This window comes from Mirounga leonina, unplaced genomic scaffold, assembly GCF_011800145.1.
Source record: "Mirounga leonina isolate KUSES-001 unplaced genomic scaffold, KU_Mleo_1.0 Mir_176, whole genome shotgun sequence".
NCBI lineage: Eukaryota > Metazoa > Chordata > Mammalia > Carnivora > Phocidae > Mirounga > Mirounga leonina.
In genome coordinates this window covers 17510025-17528963 of record NW_023270454.1, presented here as the reverse complement: position 1 = coordinate 17528963, position 18939 = coordinate 17510025, and the positions used below count along the sequence as shown (strand labels likewise).

The window sequence follows — 18939 nt, the reverse complement described above, 5'->3', positions numbered from 1 at the left end:
AACTCAAAAATGGCTATGTGATGGAGGTAGCGAACATGCGGGAAGCATACCTCTTCCTCTTTGTTTCTTGGCTTCCCTCCTCTTGAAGAGCTCGACCTGCCTCCATACATAGCTGCCAGGTTTTGCAGGATTCCCTGTTCATCATTTAATGTACTAAGTTTAAAGAATGACTAAGGCTATATTAGCATCTTACCTAGGAATATCCAGGTGCCACTTTATTTCGTTTGGCAAACACTGATCATTTCTAGCTGATAAACCCTGGCATTTTCCTATATCAATATAACCAATACATTCATTGAGAACAAAAGGAAGCAATTAAACCCCATACATAATTATTCAAAAGAGACACCAGCTATGTTTTTATTAGTCATTTAAGTAATCAAGTTCTTAAAACTGCTTTGGAGGTTAGCTAAACCCAAATCAAAGTTTTTTTCTGTAAAGGGCCGATCATTTCTACACATTTGTTTACATACTAAATCGACACAGTATTAAATATTTGAACTCAAATTCTACACTTGGGCATGTCTTGTTACTATATTGCAAATGATCACATTCAATCACAAACTGGTATCATTTTTTAAACAGTTTAGTATAAACATGGAATTATGTCACTAGAAATTATTAATATCCTTCCAAAAAATATCAGATTGTCAAACTATCCATTTTCTCTTCCTTCAGCACACAACTATGCTATAAGATTTTTTCCTTAAAAAATCATCAGTGTCTAACTTCCTTTTCTAATGTCTTTTTATCAGCTTGTTGAAAGCATACTTTTTTATATTCATGACCTCCATTTTCCTGCTTCCTATTTACATTTTTTTTCCTATTTACTTTCTAACCTACTACAATCTGGTGACTGATCCCACTAATACTCTGAAAATTTTCAAGGTTACCATTGACTTCCTAGTTCACAATTCAAATGGACCCTTCAGAGTAAACTTTGCAATTAACATTTCCACTGGAAATTAGTTTGTATCCATATAAGTATTTTTTTCTCTCATAAAAACATATGTTCACTGTAGAAAACTTATAAATCGTTCACAATTCGACAACCCGAAGCACCTAATGTCTAAGGTTATTCACTTCCAAATTTCCTTCTCCTCATATGTATAAATACATACACATTTTATCATTACAAAACTGGATTTTACTATAGTTATTCTGATTTTACCTTAATATTAATCAGCATATTAAGTTTACTTAATATGTTACTTATAACATGTTGAGTAACTTAATAAGTTACTCAATATTCTGAGTCTCTCCTCACATTCGGTATCCTTAAAAACATTATTCTTTTTCTTAAAAATATTATTCTTAACTGACTATATAATATCCATAATATTCCACCAAAGAGTGTTCTATATAATTCACACATTAAAAAAAAAATCTCTCCTCTCTTTCATATTTATAACAGCACTCTCTCCTGGGTTCTTCCAATCAATCTTCACTATTTTTCCCAGGCTTTTCTCTTCCTTGGCTCATCACTAATGTCAATATTTTGTCAAGGTTCATTCCTCTGGTCCTTCTTCTCTTCTCATTCCAAGGCTTTAACAAATATGTTGCCAATTCCCAAATCTCAATCAACCTTGCAGTCCTTTTTTCTTGAACGTCTATGTATATTCAACTGACCTCTGGACAACTCCACTCTTTATGTAGCAGAGCTACTTCAAACAATTTATAAACCTGACTTCATCATTCTTTTTACTACGTGATTTTATTCCTACTTTAGTTATTGATCACAATCTGCCACCCAAGTCAGCAAGCTGGGAGTTATCTTTGCCTCTTTCTCTACTCCACCAAAAACCTGTCAAATTACTAATCCACCTCCTCCTAACTCTCTAACTATCCCTTTAGTTTCTGCCCTTTAGTTCATGCTCTCTTCTCTTGACTTCTGACTTTCCAAGAGTTTCCTAATTTATCATTATACCTCTTAGTCTATTCCTTACCCCATTCTATTCTCTACAATGCAGAGTAACCTTTTTAACAGTTTCTTTCACATCAAAGCCCACATAAATCTTTCAGTGGTTCCCATTATCTTCATAATATATGAATATAGAATACATCCTATTCTGTTGCATGGCAGATAAGGCCATTTGTGACCTAGCCGTATCTATTCTCATCTCTACCAATGCCTATATTCTAGCCATGACAACTCCTTGTGGTTTATACACTATGCCATGATTTCACTCATCTTCTTAAAATGGCTAACTCTACTCATCTTTCAAAATGCAAATCAAACATTTCACCCATGGAGAAAGCCTTGCTCATACCTCCTCCAGTCAGTTAAGTGTGACATGCCATACCATTTTTATATATACAGTCTGCAGTAGTGCACATCAGTGTATTATAATGGTGGACAGGCAGTATACCATGATGGTTAAGAACATGGACTATGAAAGACTTCAAATTCTGTCAGTTCACACATTTGTCAATGTCACCTAACCATTGCTGACCTTCAGCAAAATTACTTAAACTGCTGTAAGTTTGGGCACAAAAATACTGCCTACTTTGTGGGTATGTCAGAATAAAAAGTATTATTATATGAATGTGCTCTGCCTGTCTCTTCTTGGAGCCTGACCAAAGGCTACTGCCCACTCAGTTTCTTCCCCTCTTCAAAGGGATCTTGGCATTAGCTTATTAGTTCCATAAGCTTTTGAGGTATGAGTCAGAGAGTGGGAAGGTGAAGGAAAACAAGAAATAGGCAAGGCTGAGCAAAGATGTGAGGTGAACTATGAAAAGATGAATGGAAATATCTACAGTTACAGAAGAGTGGGTGGAGGAGATCTGAGTATCACTATAGACTATATCTTCCTTTCATGGTATTTGACAACTTTAAGTAGAAAAATCTGAGTTACTTTGAAGCAATTTTTTTTTTTAACATTTCAGTTTGAAATATTACAGATTCACAGAAAGGTAAAATGTACAGGGAGTTTTCATGGACCCTTCATCCAGCCTCTCCCAATTTTATCATCTTGCATAACTACAGTACACTATCAAAGCCAGGAAACTGATTCCAGCAGTTATACATGCACATATTGTGTATCTGTATTAATGCAATTTTGTCACACATATAACTTTATGTAACCACCACCAAGATACTCAGTTGTATTATTACTATACACTTCACAGCCATATTCACTACTCCCATACCTAACACCTTTCAACTACTAATATGTTCTCCATCTTTATACTTCACAAAATTTACATATTGGAATCATACAGTACGTATCCATTTGAGATGGACTGTGTTTACTTCGTATTATTCCTTGCAGTCCATTCAAGGTATTGGATGCATAAATCAATGGTTTTTCTATTTTACTGCTAAGTAATATTCCATGGTATGGATGCGCCATAATTTGTTCATTCATTCACTCACTGAAGGACACTGGGTAGTTTCAACTTTTTGGGTATTAAGAGTTAAAGTTGCTAAGAAAATTCATGTACAAGTGTCTGAGTGAAATCATTTTCTTTACTCTGGGACATAGGTGCCAAGAGTAGAATTACCTATGGTAAGTCCATTTTTAGTTTTAAAGGGGACCGTCAAACTATTTTGCAGAATGGCTGTATCACTTTACATTCTTACCAACAATGGATGATCCAGTTTCTCCACATCATCACCAGCACTTGGTTTTTATCATTTTAATTTTAGTCACTCTGATAGGTGTGTAATGATACATTAATGTGGTTTTAATTTGCAATTCCCACATAGCTAATGATGTTATCTGCTATATGTATATCCTCTTTGATGAAATGTTTAGCCAGTCTTTTGCCCATTTTCTAATTGGATTCTCAGTGTTTTTAATGTTGAGTTTTGGTGATTCTTTATGTGTTCTACCTACAAGCCCTTTGTTGAATATGGGGTTTACAAATATTTTCTCCCAATGTGTAATCTGTATTTTCTTCCTCTTAACAAGATCTTTGGCAGAACAAATGTTTTTAATTTTTTTTAAAAAAATATTTTATTTATTTATTTGACAGAGACACAACAAGAGTGGGAACACAAGCAGGGGGAGTGGGAGAGGGAGAAGCAGGCTTCCCGCTGAGCAGGGAGCCCAATGCGGGGCTCGATCCCAGGACCTCGGGATCATGACCTGAGCCGAAGGCAGGTGCTTAACAACTGAGCCACCCAGGTGCCCCAAAAGTTTTTAATTCTGATGAAGTCCAGTTTATAACATTTTCCTTTTATTTGACACCAAGTCTAAGAACTCTTTGTCTAGTCTAAGGGCTGAAATTTTCTCCTTCTAAAAGTTTTACAATTTTATGTTTTCCCCTAGAGTGAATGATCTCTTTTAATTCTTTTATAAGGTGTGAGGTTTAGGTCAAGGTTCATATTTTTGCCTATGAATGGAAGTCCAATTTCTCGAGCACTCATACTGAAAAGGCAATCCATCCTCCATGAATTGCTTTTGCTTCTTTTTCAAGAATCAGTGGGGCATATAATTATAGATCTATTTGTGGATTTTCCATACTGTTCCATTAATCTATGTATCTATCCCTCCACTAGTACTATACTGTTTTGATTTCTACAGCTGTAAGTAAGCCTTAATATAAGGAAGAGTCATTCTTCCCACTTAATTCTTCAAAACTGTTTTGGCTATTTTAAGACCTTTCTCATTCCATATACATTTTAGAATAAGTTTGTCTATATCTATAAAAAATGTTTCTGAGATTTTACTAGGAATTGCACTAAACATAGATCAATTTAGGACAACTTGCCATTTTTACTACATTGAGTCTTCCAATTCGTGAACATGGTATGATTCTCCAAGTATTTAGGTCTTCTTTGATTTCATCAACATATTGTCATTTTAATTGCATAAATCTTGCATGTCTTATTAATTTTTTTTCATTTTTTGGAAGCAACTGCAAATGGTATTATATTTTTATACACCTATTCATGGTATGTATTGAATCTTGTATCCTATTAACTATAACTCACTTTTTAGTTCTAGGAGAGTTTTTGTAGTTCTTGGGATTTTCTAAGCATATAATCATGTCAACTGGAAATAGCAATCATTTTATTCCTTCCTTCTTTTCAACTCCGTATGCCTTTTATTTCTCTTTCTTGCCTTACTGTAGTAACCAGAACTTCCAGTACAATGTTGTGATTTGAGTGGTGAGAGCTAATGTATCTTCCCTTTTTCCCAACTGTAGAGGAAGAGCATTTAGCTTTTATCTATATGAAGTTAGATTTAGTTTTTTTCTTTTTTTGTAGATGCCTATTATAAAGTTGAGGGTGTGCCCCTTTATTTCTAGTTTACTGACAGTTTTTGTCATGAACTTTGTCAAAAGATTTTCTGCATCAATTGATATGATTATATGATTTTTCCTCTTATTGAGATTGTGGATCACACTGATTTTCTAATATTGAAACATGATTTGCATTTCCACACTAAATACCACTTGGTCATGTTTGGATTAGAGTCACCAAAACTTTATTACAGATTTTTGCACCTAGGTTCATGAGATATATTAGGTCTGTACTTTTCTTTTTTGTGCTTTGTCTAGCTTGGGTATCAGGGTAATACAGGCCTCAAAATGAGTTGGAAATATTCTTTCTGTTTCTATTTCCTAAAAGACTGTATCATTGTATCAAATTGATGTTAATTCTTCTTTGAATGTTTGGTAAAATTCTCCAGTGAAACCAGGTACGCCTGGAGATTTCTTTTTTTTTTTTTTTGATAGCTCTTAAATCACAAATTCAATTTTTAAAAGTTACAGGGCTATTTAAGGTACCTATTCCAATTTGGTAGTCTGTAGTTTTAAAAGAGTTGGTCTATTTCTTCTAAGGTGTTGAATTTCTGAGTGTCAAGGTACTTGTTATTATCTTTTTCCTAAAAGAGCTGTAGTAATATTCCTTGTTTTATTCCTGATATGGGTGATTTATGTCATCTTTGTTTTTATTGTTGTAGAGATTATCAATTTCATTCAATTTTTTTCTAAGAACCAGCTTTCTGTTTCATTAGAAAATTTCTCAATAGTTTTCCCATTTTCAATTTCATTTCTGCTTTTAATGATTTCCTCCATTCTGCTTGCTTTGGGTCTATTTTGCTCTTCTTTTGTCCAGCATCTTGAGGTAGGAACTTAAGAGTGCTGATTTGAGGCCTTTCTTCTTTTCTAAGCATCCAGTGCTATAAATTTCCTTCAGAGCAGTGCTTTAGCTGAATCTCACAAATTTTAATATGTTCTGTGTCTATTTTCATTCAGTTCTATGTATTTTTAAGTTTCCTTTTAGATTTCCTATTTGACCCCATCTTATTATAAGTGTTTTAATTTTCAACTGTTTGTAGATTTTTCCTGTCATCTATTATAGATTTCTAGTTTGGCTCCATGATGTTCAAAGATTATACTCTGTGTAATTTTGATTCTTCTGAATTCCTGAAGGTTTTATGATCCAGTATATAGTCTGTCTTGGTGAATGTCTCATTGCATGTTAACTCATTTCCACTTAAAAAAAAAATGTATATTGTGCTATCGTTGGGTAGAATGATCTACCAAGTGTAAATTAGAACTTGGTAGCTTGTGATGGTGCTTAGCTATTCTGTATCATTGCTAATTTCTGTCTAGCAGTTCTATCAATCACTGAGAAGTAGGGTGTTGAAGTCCCAAACTATACTTGTGGATTTATCCTTTCAGCTGTTTCCACTTTATATATTTTGAAAGTCCATTGTTTGGCATATACCCATTTAAGACCGAAATAACTTCTTACAGGAATGATTCTATTATTATATAATATCTCTCTTTGTCTCTTTGTCCTTAGCAATTGTACTTGCTCTGTTAACAAGAGATTCTTTTAGTTTACTTTGAGAATGTCTTTATTTCCCCTTCATTCTCGAAGGACAGTTTAATCAGATAAAGGATTCAGGATTGACAGTTCTTTTCCTTTGGCACTTGAAAAATGCTGTCATTTCCTTTTGTACTCCATAGTTTCAGATGAGGGATCTGATGTCATCCAAATTGGTGCTGCTTTATAGGTAATATGTCATTTCTCTATCAATATTTAAAAAATTGCTTTGTCTTTTACTTTCAGAAATTTAATAATACTGCTTGGTGAAGATTTCTTTGTTTATCCTAGTTGCAGGCTTGGTGAGCTTCTTACATCTGTAGGTTTATGTCCCTTGCCAAATGTAGAAAGTTTTCAGCTATTATTTCTTCAAATAGCTTTCTCAGTCCCAAACCTTTCTCTTGTCCTTTGGGCTCCAACGATAGAAATGTTAAATCTCTTCTTATTGTTCCACAGATCCTTAAGACTGAAACATTTTCTTCTGTCATCTCCACTCTACCACTGAATCTATCCAGTGAATTTTAAATTTTGGTTATTATATCTTCCAATTATATAATGTTCATTTGGTTATTTTTTTATAACTTCTGTTTCTTCACTGAGATTTTCCTTTTTTTTACATTCATTCAAAAGAGTTTTAATTGCTTGCTGAAGCATTTGTTTGAAGCAGCTTTAAAATCTTCATCAGGGCGCCTGGGTGGCTCAGTTGGTTAAGCCACTGCCTTCAGCTCAGGTCATGGTCCTAGAGTCCCAGGATCGAGTCCCGCATCGGGCTCCCTGCTCACCAGGGGGTCTGCTTCTCCCTCTGACCCTCCCCCCTCTCATGTGCTCTCTCTCTTATTCTCTCTGTCAAATAAATAAATAAAATCTTTAAAAAAATAAAAAATAAAATAAAATCTTCGTCAGATAATTCCAATACGTAATTCATCTTGAGAACAGTGGTAGCGTTGTGGCCTTACTCATCCAGGTTGTGGTTTTCTGGGTTCTTGGTATGACAAGTGTTTTTTTATTATGTCCTGAATACTTTAATTATTTGAGAACTCTTTATACCTTCAATTTTAGCAGGCAAAAACTCCATTTAGGATTAGCATTTAGGTTTTGGCCTACTTTTGTGGGCTTTAGGTCTGATGACAGTTTGCTTTCCTGAACCCTTGTAATATTATTCTAATCTGCTTCACTGTTCTGGTGCTGATGGTGCTCCTGCTCAGTCTCTCCTGGTGCTATCTTGTGAGAATGAAAGTTGCCTCCCTGAGCCACCTGCTGTTATTGGAAGATCTCCTGAGAGTGGGAGGCAGATGACACTTGGTCTGGGTCTTCTTATGTTGCTAGGTGGAGGGCACAGAGATACAAAGGCCTCATGGCTGCTACTCTGTTGTGGATAAATGGAATCACCTGCTAGTGCCCTAGTTGTTGAGTGGAACTGGGATTGTCCAAGGCTTTGTTGCCACTGATGGGTCAAACTGCCCTCCAAGTCACCTGCCCATGCTCTAGTTGTGGAATGAGATTGGGGCAGCTTGAGGCTTCATTGTTGCCCACAGCTTACAAGAGGATCCCACTTAGCAGATCCTGAGATTCCACTTTCCCAGTAATTTGGCAAGTGAGAGCAGGCTTTTGGTTTTTGTTTTTGCTTTTTTTGTCTGTGGTGGATCTGGGAGGCAAGCATGGCCAACACCCAGCCCACAATATATGGGAGATTAAAAAAACCCCAGGGGACCACACTATTTCTTAAGTCCTGAGGTCTCTAGTTAGTTCATCTTCTTTCTAGCATATAGAATCCTACTACAGTTGTATGTTAACTAGTTCCCAGGGTATTTAATTCTATTTAGAAGGGAGAAGCAGGGAAAAGAGGGTTTATGTCATCTTGTTTTGGAACTGTGCTTAAGTTACTTTTTAGTAGCTAGGGTTTTTGTAATGCAGTATACTCTATGATAGGACCAGTATCATTAAGGTTTGACAGTTACATGGGACTGTTGTAAAGTCTAAAAGAGACTGTTATGGGTTGAACTGTTCTTCTAAAATCTGTATGTTGAAGTCCTAACCCCTAGTACCCAAGAATTTGAACTTATTTGGAAATAGAATATTTATCAAGTTAAAATTATATCATTAGAGTGGATTCTAATACAATACAACTAATGTCCTTATAAAAAGGGGAAATTTGGAGCAGACTCACACACAGGGAGAACACTATGTGAAATGCAGGCAGATCAGGGTAATGATTCTAATATCAAGGAATGCTAAAGATTGCCAGCCAACCACCAGACGATAGGGAAGAGGCATGGATGATTCTATCTTGCAGCCCTCAGAAGGAACCTACCCTATAGACATGCTGATCTTGGACTTTTACCCTCCAGAACTGTGAGCTAATAAATTTCTGCTGTTTAAGCTACTTGGTTTGTGGTATTTTGTTATAGCATCCCTAGAGGACTAATACACAGATAATGTATATAAAATACTTAACATAATGCCTGGCATACTAAGCTTTCACTAAGCAGCTGCTGTTATTATTTGTTGGTTTAACTATTTATTGCTTATCTTACAAAATGTTGCTGGCACAAAACAGTCAATAAAGTTTGTGTAATATTAAATAAATGAATGAATGAAATGTTTAACACTTAACTTCACATTTTTAAGGCATTTTTCCATTAGTATAAGTAAATACAGAATGATTTAAGATGAGTTAATAAGAAATAACATTTCTCAAGGGAAATAATTCAGTTTTTCTAAGTTACTCAACAGAGGAAAACTGATAACCAAGAAAAATTCTTGCACATGTGTACCAAGAAACATGTACAAGAATGTTCAAAGCAGAACTCATACCCAACTAAATAAATACCTACTGTCAGGAGAATTAATAACTGTGGTAATATCCACACAAAAAATATTATACAACTATACTCAACTACATAAATGAATCTTAGAAAAATAATGTTGAATGAAAAAAAACAAGTCCCAGTCTATATACAGTATAGTTTGGTTTTTTTAAAAAGATTTTATTTATTTGACAGAGAGAGAGCATGCACAAGCAGGCAGGAGTGGCAGGCAGAGGAAGAAGGAGAAGCAGGCTCCCCGCTGAGCAAGGAGCCCGATGCAGACTCAATCCCAGGACCCTGAGATCATGACCTGAGCTGAAGGCAGATGCTTAACTGACTGAGCCACCCAGGCATCCCTACACTATAATTTTTATAATGCTCTAAAGTAAAATAGAATACTACACTGTGTAGGTGCATATACATAGGTGGAAAAAAAGTATTTTAAAAAATCCACAGTAACGATAAATTCAAAAATCAGGATAATGGGCACCTCTGGGAGAAGGCAGAAAAAAAGGTTAGGACATGAGATTGCAAACTACAGTTCACAGGCTAAATCCACTTTGCCACCTATTTTTGTATGGACCATAAGCTAAGAATGGTTTTTCATATTTTTAAATGGTGAAAAAAAATAAAGAGAATATTTCATGAACAAATGTAAATTATAAGAAATTCAAATTTCAGTGTTCATAAAGTTTTATTGGAACTCAGCCACACTCATTCATTTACAGTGTCTATGGTTACTTTCGTGTCACAATGAAGTTTGTAGTAATGACAGAGACCTTATGGCTAATAAAGCTTAAAATATTTATTATCCAGCCCTTCATAAAAAAACATTTGCCAATCCCTAGATTAGAGAGCAGTATATAGACTGAACTTATTAGTGCTCTACCCTCCTGAGTATAATATTTTGTTTCATAATTTACACATATATTACATATATTCTTTTCTTTGTACCAAACATTTTATTTTAGAAGGATAAGACAATACTTTTTAGAGAACTGAAAAATTTTTTTAAATAAACAACTTAGTATTGAAGAACTAACTTGCTCTTATGATACTTTTTAAAAAGAATCAGCAAACTATAATACCCAGCTCACATCTAGCTTGCTGCCTGTTTTTGTGAATACAGTTTTTCTAGAACACAGCCACACCCATTTGTTTTGTAGGACACAATATGGACTGTAAGGCCTGAAATATTTACTATTTGCCCTTTTACAGAAAAAGTTTATCTACACCTGCTCTACAAAATTATCATGTCTACAAGTTTTACCTAAATTAAAGCAAATACTAATATGAGATTTAAAAAGAAACAAAGAGCAATAGTAAAATAGCTAAAAGCATAATCTCCAAAGTCACACACTGGGCTTACATCCTGCCTCTGTATACTATGTGATCCTAGGCAGAGTACTAAGGACTCTGAGCTGGTTTCAAAACCTGTAACTTTGGAATAATAATTCCTATCCAAAGAATTATTGTCAGGATTAGACTCTCAGTTACTTTACTTTTTATTCATACTGTTTAGAAGAAAGCAAACCATTTGGCTGAAGTCTTCCTTGTTAGTTTCCCTGACTTTTGAAGATTTCATTTTTTATTTTTTGAAAATTTCAGTGACCCAAACAGGGAAATTTTGAATTCATATACAAGCATATAAAATTATTTTGAAATCCACATTTTCTTTAAATTTCAACCTAAAAATTATTTATGTTCCAAATGCTTATAAGTCAGGGACTTCAATTTCCTTTTGCCACAGAAACAATGTTATAATTCATTATGATTTCCCAAAGCACTTAATAAAACATACTGAGCAAATAATTTACAGCAGTTTTCCAATTCCAAAGGATTAATTTTTAAGACTCAGAACTTAATCTTAACTGTTCAGATTTGTTTATTTATAAAGTGATTTGTTAAAGTATCAGAAAACACTTATTAGGTTTGAGACCTGCATGTGTCACAACCTCTTTAAAACTGCTTCTCTTCATCAGAAAAATGGAGATTTTAAATGGTTATAAGGATAAACCACAGGATAAATGTATGTACATTTTCAAGCTGTACAAATGGTGACTATTAATATTTATCAATAAATACTGCTGCCTTAAATCACTGATGTTAATTTTTTTTCTTGAAGAGTCAGAGTTATCATAAATATTCATTATTGTACTGTGCTCTAGGTATAGTTACATAAAGATTTAACTAGTTACAATGTTGAATTTGAGAAGTAAGTAAGAGTCACAGCCCCAAATGACCACTATAAAATTAGTTCCTAGGTATTATTCCATCCCCACTTAACACCAGTTTCTATTCACATTCATCACATCAAGGTCTCTGTTGGTCAATCTCTCCCTGACTGTTGGATGTTATACAAAATGAATGACAATGGAAATTGCAAATCTTGCCAAAGATGAAGGATTTCATAAAGATGATGACAGTGATATTGTAAAATTGTTCAAATCAGATGCAAAATCATCTATACATATGACAGGACAAATTAAATGAATAAAAGAAAACTGCAAAGAATTATAATGTTGATTCCTCAAAATATTTTGGTTATTAAAAAATTAAGAAATGATCTTTAGAAAACTGTCAAAGTCTCAGCCATTTTTATTTTTTATTTTTTTATTTTTTATTTTTTAAAGATTTTATTTATTTGAGAGAGAGAGAGAAAGAGAGAGAGAGCATGAGAGGGCGGAGGGTCAGAGGGAGAAGCAGACTCCCCGCTGAGCAGGGAGCCCGATGCTGGACTCGATCCTGGGACTCTAGGATCACAACCTGAGCCCAACGCAGTCGCTTAACCAACTGAGCCACCCAGGTGCCCTCAGCCATTTTTAAAAAGTGGTTCTCTTTTATATTATAAAAGTACATGTAAAATCATGAAGTGAAGGGTGCACCATCTTTCATCAATTCTAATATGAATAATTTTTAACATTTTAATATCTCTGAAATGCGGTACATCTTATAGTCAATGGCATCTTATACTCTGTTATAATCTCCTCAACTGTGGGCCAGAAATCAGTTGTAACATAAATATGTTATGCCTGAGTGATGTCTAAATTTTGTTAGTTTTTCTTCCTTGGTGTCATAACTGGACAACTGTAACCCCTTAAAGTTTTGATATAAGAAATCACTTACGGGCTTGTTCAAAAGGAAACATGACCCCTGCTAGTTGTTGAAAACCTTCCATTAAGTTCTTTTATTAAGAACAAGAAAATGCAAGCAATAAAACTTGCAGACTGGTGTTAACTCCTTGAGAGAAAATCCAAGAGACAAAACTGGAGTACTCTTAAGAAATGTTGAAATCTCAATGCACTTGGTGTCATAGAGGATAATATTACTTGAGAAAACATGAACATCAACGACCCTAATTTAAAAAAGAAATGACGGGACACCTGGGTGGCTCAGTCAGTTAAGCGTCTGCCTTCAGCTTAGGTCATGATCCCGGGGTCCTGGGTCCACATCAGTATCCTTGCTCAGTGGGGAGCCTGCTTCTCCCTCTGCCTGCCACTCCCCCTGCTTGCCTGCACGCGTGCTCTCTCTCTAACGAAAAGCAGAATCTTAAATAAAGAAAGAAATAAAGAAATGACCAGATATGACAACAATGAATGGTGGATCACTACATCAAAAACTAATGATGTATTGTATAACAATAAATAAACATAACAAATAAAATTAACATAATAAAATAAAATTTTAAAAAAATGACCAGAAAGTCAAATTATAAATGTGAAGTAGATTTAGGAATGAATACCTTTATCAGCTTATTTCATTCATATTTTCCTTTTTATGGACTCACAAGAATGATATAATTAAAACATAAATCTGAAAGTTATTTTATAAAAAAAATAAATCTAAAAGCAAGTATAAAAGTTAAGTAACAAAAAGTACTGTTATCAATTAAACTGGCAACACTTTTTCTCTTTTAGTCATACGTACAATAATAATATGCCTTACAGTTGTATCTTGGATTTGATAAAACACATACAGTATTCATTACATAATTCTATCAGAAAAATTGCAATCCTCCCTAAATTAATTACTTTCAAATTAATATAGACTTAAATATAGCCAAAATTCTGATAAAAGTATAATTATTTTTTATAGAAAAATAAATTTTTATTATATCTCAAGATGGAATAGGTAAAACAACAAAAGCCATGTCATTAAACATCACACAGATGTAGGAGTATTTCTTCACATGTCTCTTGAATGTATTTCCAGGTTCTCTATTTATTTATTGTTTTGCTTAGTTTCAAGTTTTTATTTAAATTCTAGTTAGTTAACATATAGTATAATATTGGTTTCAGAAGTAGAATTTAGTGATTTATCACTTACATATAATACCCAAGACAATTTTTAAATTGTATTTTTCAAGGTAAAATCCCAACCTTTACTCCAAATGTGGATCTCTATATTAGTTAGACTTACTTTAAGTGATCTTTTTCCAATATCAACAATGCTGGGCTAAGGAGAGTCTTCCTACATGACACAGGATTGAGTGACAGCACATAACACTATGAATGAGTGTTCCCACAGATTTCTGATTGTGTTTTCAAGGTAGACGCTGAAGTACTTCTTGAGATGTTACCATAGTCCTCTCCTACTCTCTCCTCCCTAAGCCTAATTATTAGAGCTGATAAACTCCTTTCTTAGGAAGATAAATGAAGGCCAGAAAAATCAGAAAGCTTTTTGTAAGCTTTATAACACACTGTACATAACAATGGTAATTATTTCTATAGTTAATCATCTTCCCCCTCACAGCAGGAAACCAATTTACTCTTCCCCACTGAATCTCTCCCACATCCTCTGCAATAGTGCCCAAGCCAACAAGGCAACAGAAAGATACTATGAACTCTCTCCAAAAAGATAAGGGAGATGGGATATCTGGTAAAAAAAAAAATTGCTTTGGTACTGCTGAAGTTTAAGAGGTGAAGAAAGTAAGAGAGAGGGAAATCAAGAGCAGTAAGAAAGCCAAAGGATGGAAAATTTCAGCTAAGCTAAAGAAGTTTTCATTTACCCTCCAGGCAATAAAGAACCACTGAATAACTTTAAGCAAATGAGCAATGCATTCAATTTTGCTTTGGAAAGATCACTGTGGCAGCCAGCTCAAGTAAAAGATGCATTTGAAAGATCCAGGATTAGGGCGCCTGGGTGGCTCAGTCAGTTGAGAGTCTGCCTTCAGCTCAGGTCATGATCTCAGGGTCCTGGGATTGAGTCCTGCATCGGGCTCCTTGCTCAGTGGGGAGTCTGCCTCTCCCTCTACTTCTCCCCCCTGCTCATGATCTCTCTCTCTCAAATAAATGAATAAAACTTTAAAAAAGCAAATAAAGATCCAAGATTAGAAGTAAAGAGATGAAAAGAGTAGCAAGAGATGAGAATTTCAACTAGGGCAGAAATAATAAAAATAGAAATGAGGATACAAGATAATCAGAAGATAGAAAACATGTGATTTGGTCACTGATTGGATGGATATGAGTTGGGTGGGCCAGTGACAAGAGGGATGATTCTGAAAGATCACTTGACTTCCCAGTAACTCAAACCAAAACCTCAAAGTCAAGCCATCTTTAATAGTGATTCTTTATAGTAAGATGGGGTAATACAGCAAGGGCATTAGGTTTGAAAATAATTAAATGCATTTAGTTTTGAACATACTAAGAATGAGTATCACAAAGCTCCAGTTCTGGGCAAGATGAAATGAGCACATGCTACCTCTCCTCTCCCACTGAATGGAATTATAAAATCTAGACAGAACATTTGAGGATTCTGAAAAGTAAATAGCAGCAGGCAAATTAGAGAACACCAAAACTCAAACTACCACCACCAAGTATGTGGTGAGTCCGTAGTTTTTTTTTTAAACTATGGTATCTTCTGGCCTAAACCTAACTTTGGTCAAAAACCTGGAATTGAGCACTCTGGTGATGACAGGTTAAAAAAAGAAAGAAAGAAAGAACAGAAAAGAAACAAACTTCCAGTTCTGGCTTATGGAGCAGAGGGAACTCTTTGGAAAACTTGAGAAAGTAAGGAGGAGAAAGGAGGAAATCTCCCCTTTTTTTTTCTTTCTCTCTCCTTTTTAACTTTCTTTTGTGCTGTAGCCTGCAGGAAAACTCACTGCTGTGGTGGCTGCTGAGACAGCAATGGGGAGCTTATAGGAAGCAAACTCTGAAGGAGGAGAACTTTTGTCTGTGACACTTAAATGCCAAAAAGGCAGAGCCAAAACCTATTGCTTTTGTTCCCTCTCCCTTCTCCGTCATCACCCCCCTCCCCACCACCCTGGCTTCAGAAGTGATGAAATCCTAGATAGGAGGCTTATATCTAGAAGACTGAAAAGTAGAGCCCCAGGGAGTAGAAAAGCATCAAGTCAATGGCAGACTGGGCGGAGCTCAGGAAAATGACCTCCTAAGTTGTTTATAAAGTCCTGGGCTTACTGATAACCTATGTATGTATGGATATAATCCTGTTCTGCACACCAAAGACTTTGAAAATAGAGCTAACAGCTAGACTTCTACCCAGATCTCAGACAGACCACACTGTAGGACGAATCTGAAGGGCACTATAAGACTTTGAGAAAATAAGTTAGCCAGAACTGTAGGACACAACAGAAAAGTAGGAACTTGTAGCCTGGGCCTGATAGGTCAATTGTCTGCTAAAACAAATACAATCAACAATCTCTGTATGATTTAAATAAAATCCAGAGTAATACTGTAATATTCCAAATGTTCAGGATACAATCCAAAATTAGCATATGAAGAACCACAAAAATCTCAATTTACTTGGGAATATACAAAAAGCAGATTATGATTAGATGACACAGATGATATAATTACCTGACAAAAACATTTTTCAAAATTTTTATTTAAATTCTAGTTACTTAACATATAGTGTAATACTGGTTTCAGGAGTAGAATTAAGTGATTCATCACTTACATATAACACCCAGTGCTCATTATATGACAAAAAATTTTAAAGAAACTATTATAAAAGTGCTTGAAAAGTATCATGAACAGTGGTGAAAAAGGTTAAAATAGAAAGTATTAGCAAAGGAATAAAAGATAAAGAAAACCAAATGGAAACACAAGAAATGAAACATACAACTGCCAAAATAAAAAACACGCACTTGATGAGTCAAACAAGCAAAATGACAATGAAAGGGGCAAGAGTAAGAAAACCTCAAATCAGGATAGAAATTATCCAATCTGAGTAACAGAAAAGAAACTGGAAAAAACTGAACAGAGCTTCACGAACTGTTGAAACAAGAACAAAGATCTAACATTCATGTCATCAGAGACCCAGAGAAGAAAAGAATACAGTGCTAAAAAAAAAAAAAAATACCTGAAGAAGCAATGGCTCAAAAATGGCATAAGGCATAAATCTACAAGTTCAAGAAACTTAGCAAACTACCAACAGAATAAACCTAAAGAAATCCATGCCAAAGACAATTTACAGTGCTGAAACTAAAGACAAGCAAAAAAAATTTTAAAGCATCCAGAGAAAAATAAGACATTACTTATAGGAGAAAAATAATTTGAGTGGGTGAGGATTTCTCCTTAAAAACTACATAGGACAGGGGCGCCTGGTGGCTCAGTTGTTAAGCATCTGCCTTTGGCTCAGGTCATGATCCTAGGGTCCTGGGATCGAGTCCCACATCGGGCTCCTGCTCCACAGGAAGCCTGCTTCTCCCTCTCCCACTCCCCCTGCTTGTGTTCCCTCTCTCGCTCTGTCTCTCTCTGTCAAACAAACAAACAAACAAATAAATAAATACATACATACAAACTACATAGGAGAAAGAGAAGTAACATGTTTTCAATGTTAAAAGAAATGAACTGTCAACCCAAAATACTACATCAGAAATAAGAAGATTTATAGCTAGCAGGCCTGATCCAAAAGAACTGCTAAAGGAATTTCTATAGACAGAAATGACTTAAGAAAACCTGGAACATTAGGAATGAAGGAATAGCAAGGGCAAGAAGGCCCTTAAGTAAACAGATGAAAGTGTGGGCTCTAAAGTCAAACTACAGAAATTTATTTTTTTAAAAGATTTTATTTATTTATTTGAGGGATAGGGAGAGAGAGAGAGAGAGCGAGCACACGAGCAGGGGCAGAAGGAGAAGCAGACTCCCCACTGAACAGGGAGCCCAACACAGGGCTCGATCTCAGGACCCTAAGATCACAATCTGAGCCAAAGGCAGATGCCCAACTGAGCCACCCAGGCGCCCCCAGACTACAGAAATTTAGATACTTATTCTATCATTTAGCAGCTGTAAAGCTTGATCTAGTTAATTTCTTTATGCCTCAGTAGGATGTAAAATACAAATGTAAAAGAATCTACCTCAGAGAACTGTTGTGAGATTAGAAGTAATACAAGAACTTAGAATGACAACTAACATATAGCAAATACCCAATAAATGAGATGTTAACAATTAGTAGTATAACTATCAAATAGGATGGAATGGGAGAAATTACTTTTGAATAGAGGAAGTTCTGTCCTCCGAGACTAGAGAAAACAAAGAAAAATTTGGTACAATTAGAAATCTATAAGTTTAGGGACAGAAAATGTGAGGAAATGTGGGCCTTGTAAGCCCAATTTTCTCTGTGAAATAATGATGAAATCATGATTATCTTCATAGAAAGATAAAGGGTAAAATTATTGAAGAAAATTTCCACAGTGGACAATGAGAGAGGCTACTGACCATGAAGATATAAAAGGATTGCTAGCAGGACTGACAGCTTGGCTGAAGCCAGAGACCAAAATCTGATCTGACATTAATCATCAGAACTTTAATTTCCCTCAGCAATGTTCAGAAGCCTGAATATAAAAATAGTCACTAGCTAAGTTACACATAATACGGAGGGATATGCCAATTCAGAAAGAAGGGCTCCCTAGGAAGGACAGGCTAACCAATTATACACGTATGCATATAAGTTTGTGAACTTAATTTTCACATTATTCCAACAAGTTTAAAGGCATCTCTTTCAGAAACTACACAAATGTCCATCAACTGAGGAATAAACAAATTGTGATACATCCACACAATGGAATATGACTCAATATGGAATAAAAAAGAACAAACTACTGATATATATCAACCTCAAAAACTAATATATTATGGGTGGGGGGATGGGTTAGCCCAGTGATGGGTATTAAGGAGGGCATGTATTGATTGCATGGAGCACTGGGTGCTATATGAAAACAATGAATCATGGAACACTTCATCAAAAACTAATGATGTACTGTATGGTGACTAACATAATAAAATAAAATTTTAAAAAACTATATATTATATAATTGATAGATTAATATAAAATCTTTACTTTTTAAAAATTTTTATTTAAGTAATCTCTACACCCAACATGGTACTC

At 35.0% G+C, this 18939-nt stretch overlaps 1 protein-coding gene across 7 annotated transcripts in view; it reads right to left on the bottom strand.

Annotated features, from left to right (window-relative positions):
* The window catches only part of NEK1 (NIMA related kinase 1), a 274969-nt gene that overhangs the window by 152550 nt on the left and 103480 nt on the right, over positions 1 to 18939 (bottom strand). For 6 of the 7 annotated variants that reach the window (XM_035022727.1, XM_035022725.1, XM_035022721.1 and 3 more), the window contains one exon: positions 51 to 134. The exons of the other annotated variant lie outside the window; for it this stretch is intronic. In XM_035022727.1, the coding sequence (XP_034878618.1) occupies positions 51 to 134 (84 nt within the window). The remainder of the gene's footprint in view (positions 1 to 50; positions 135 to 18939) is intronic. 7 annotated transcript variants of the gene reach the window in all.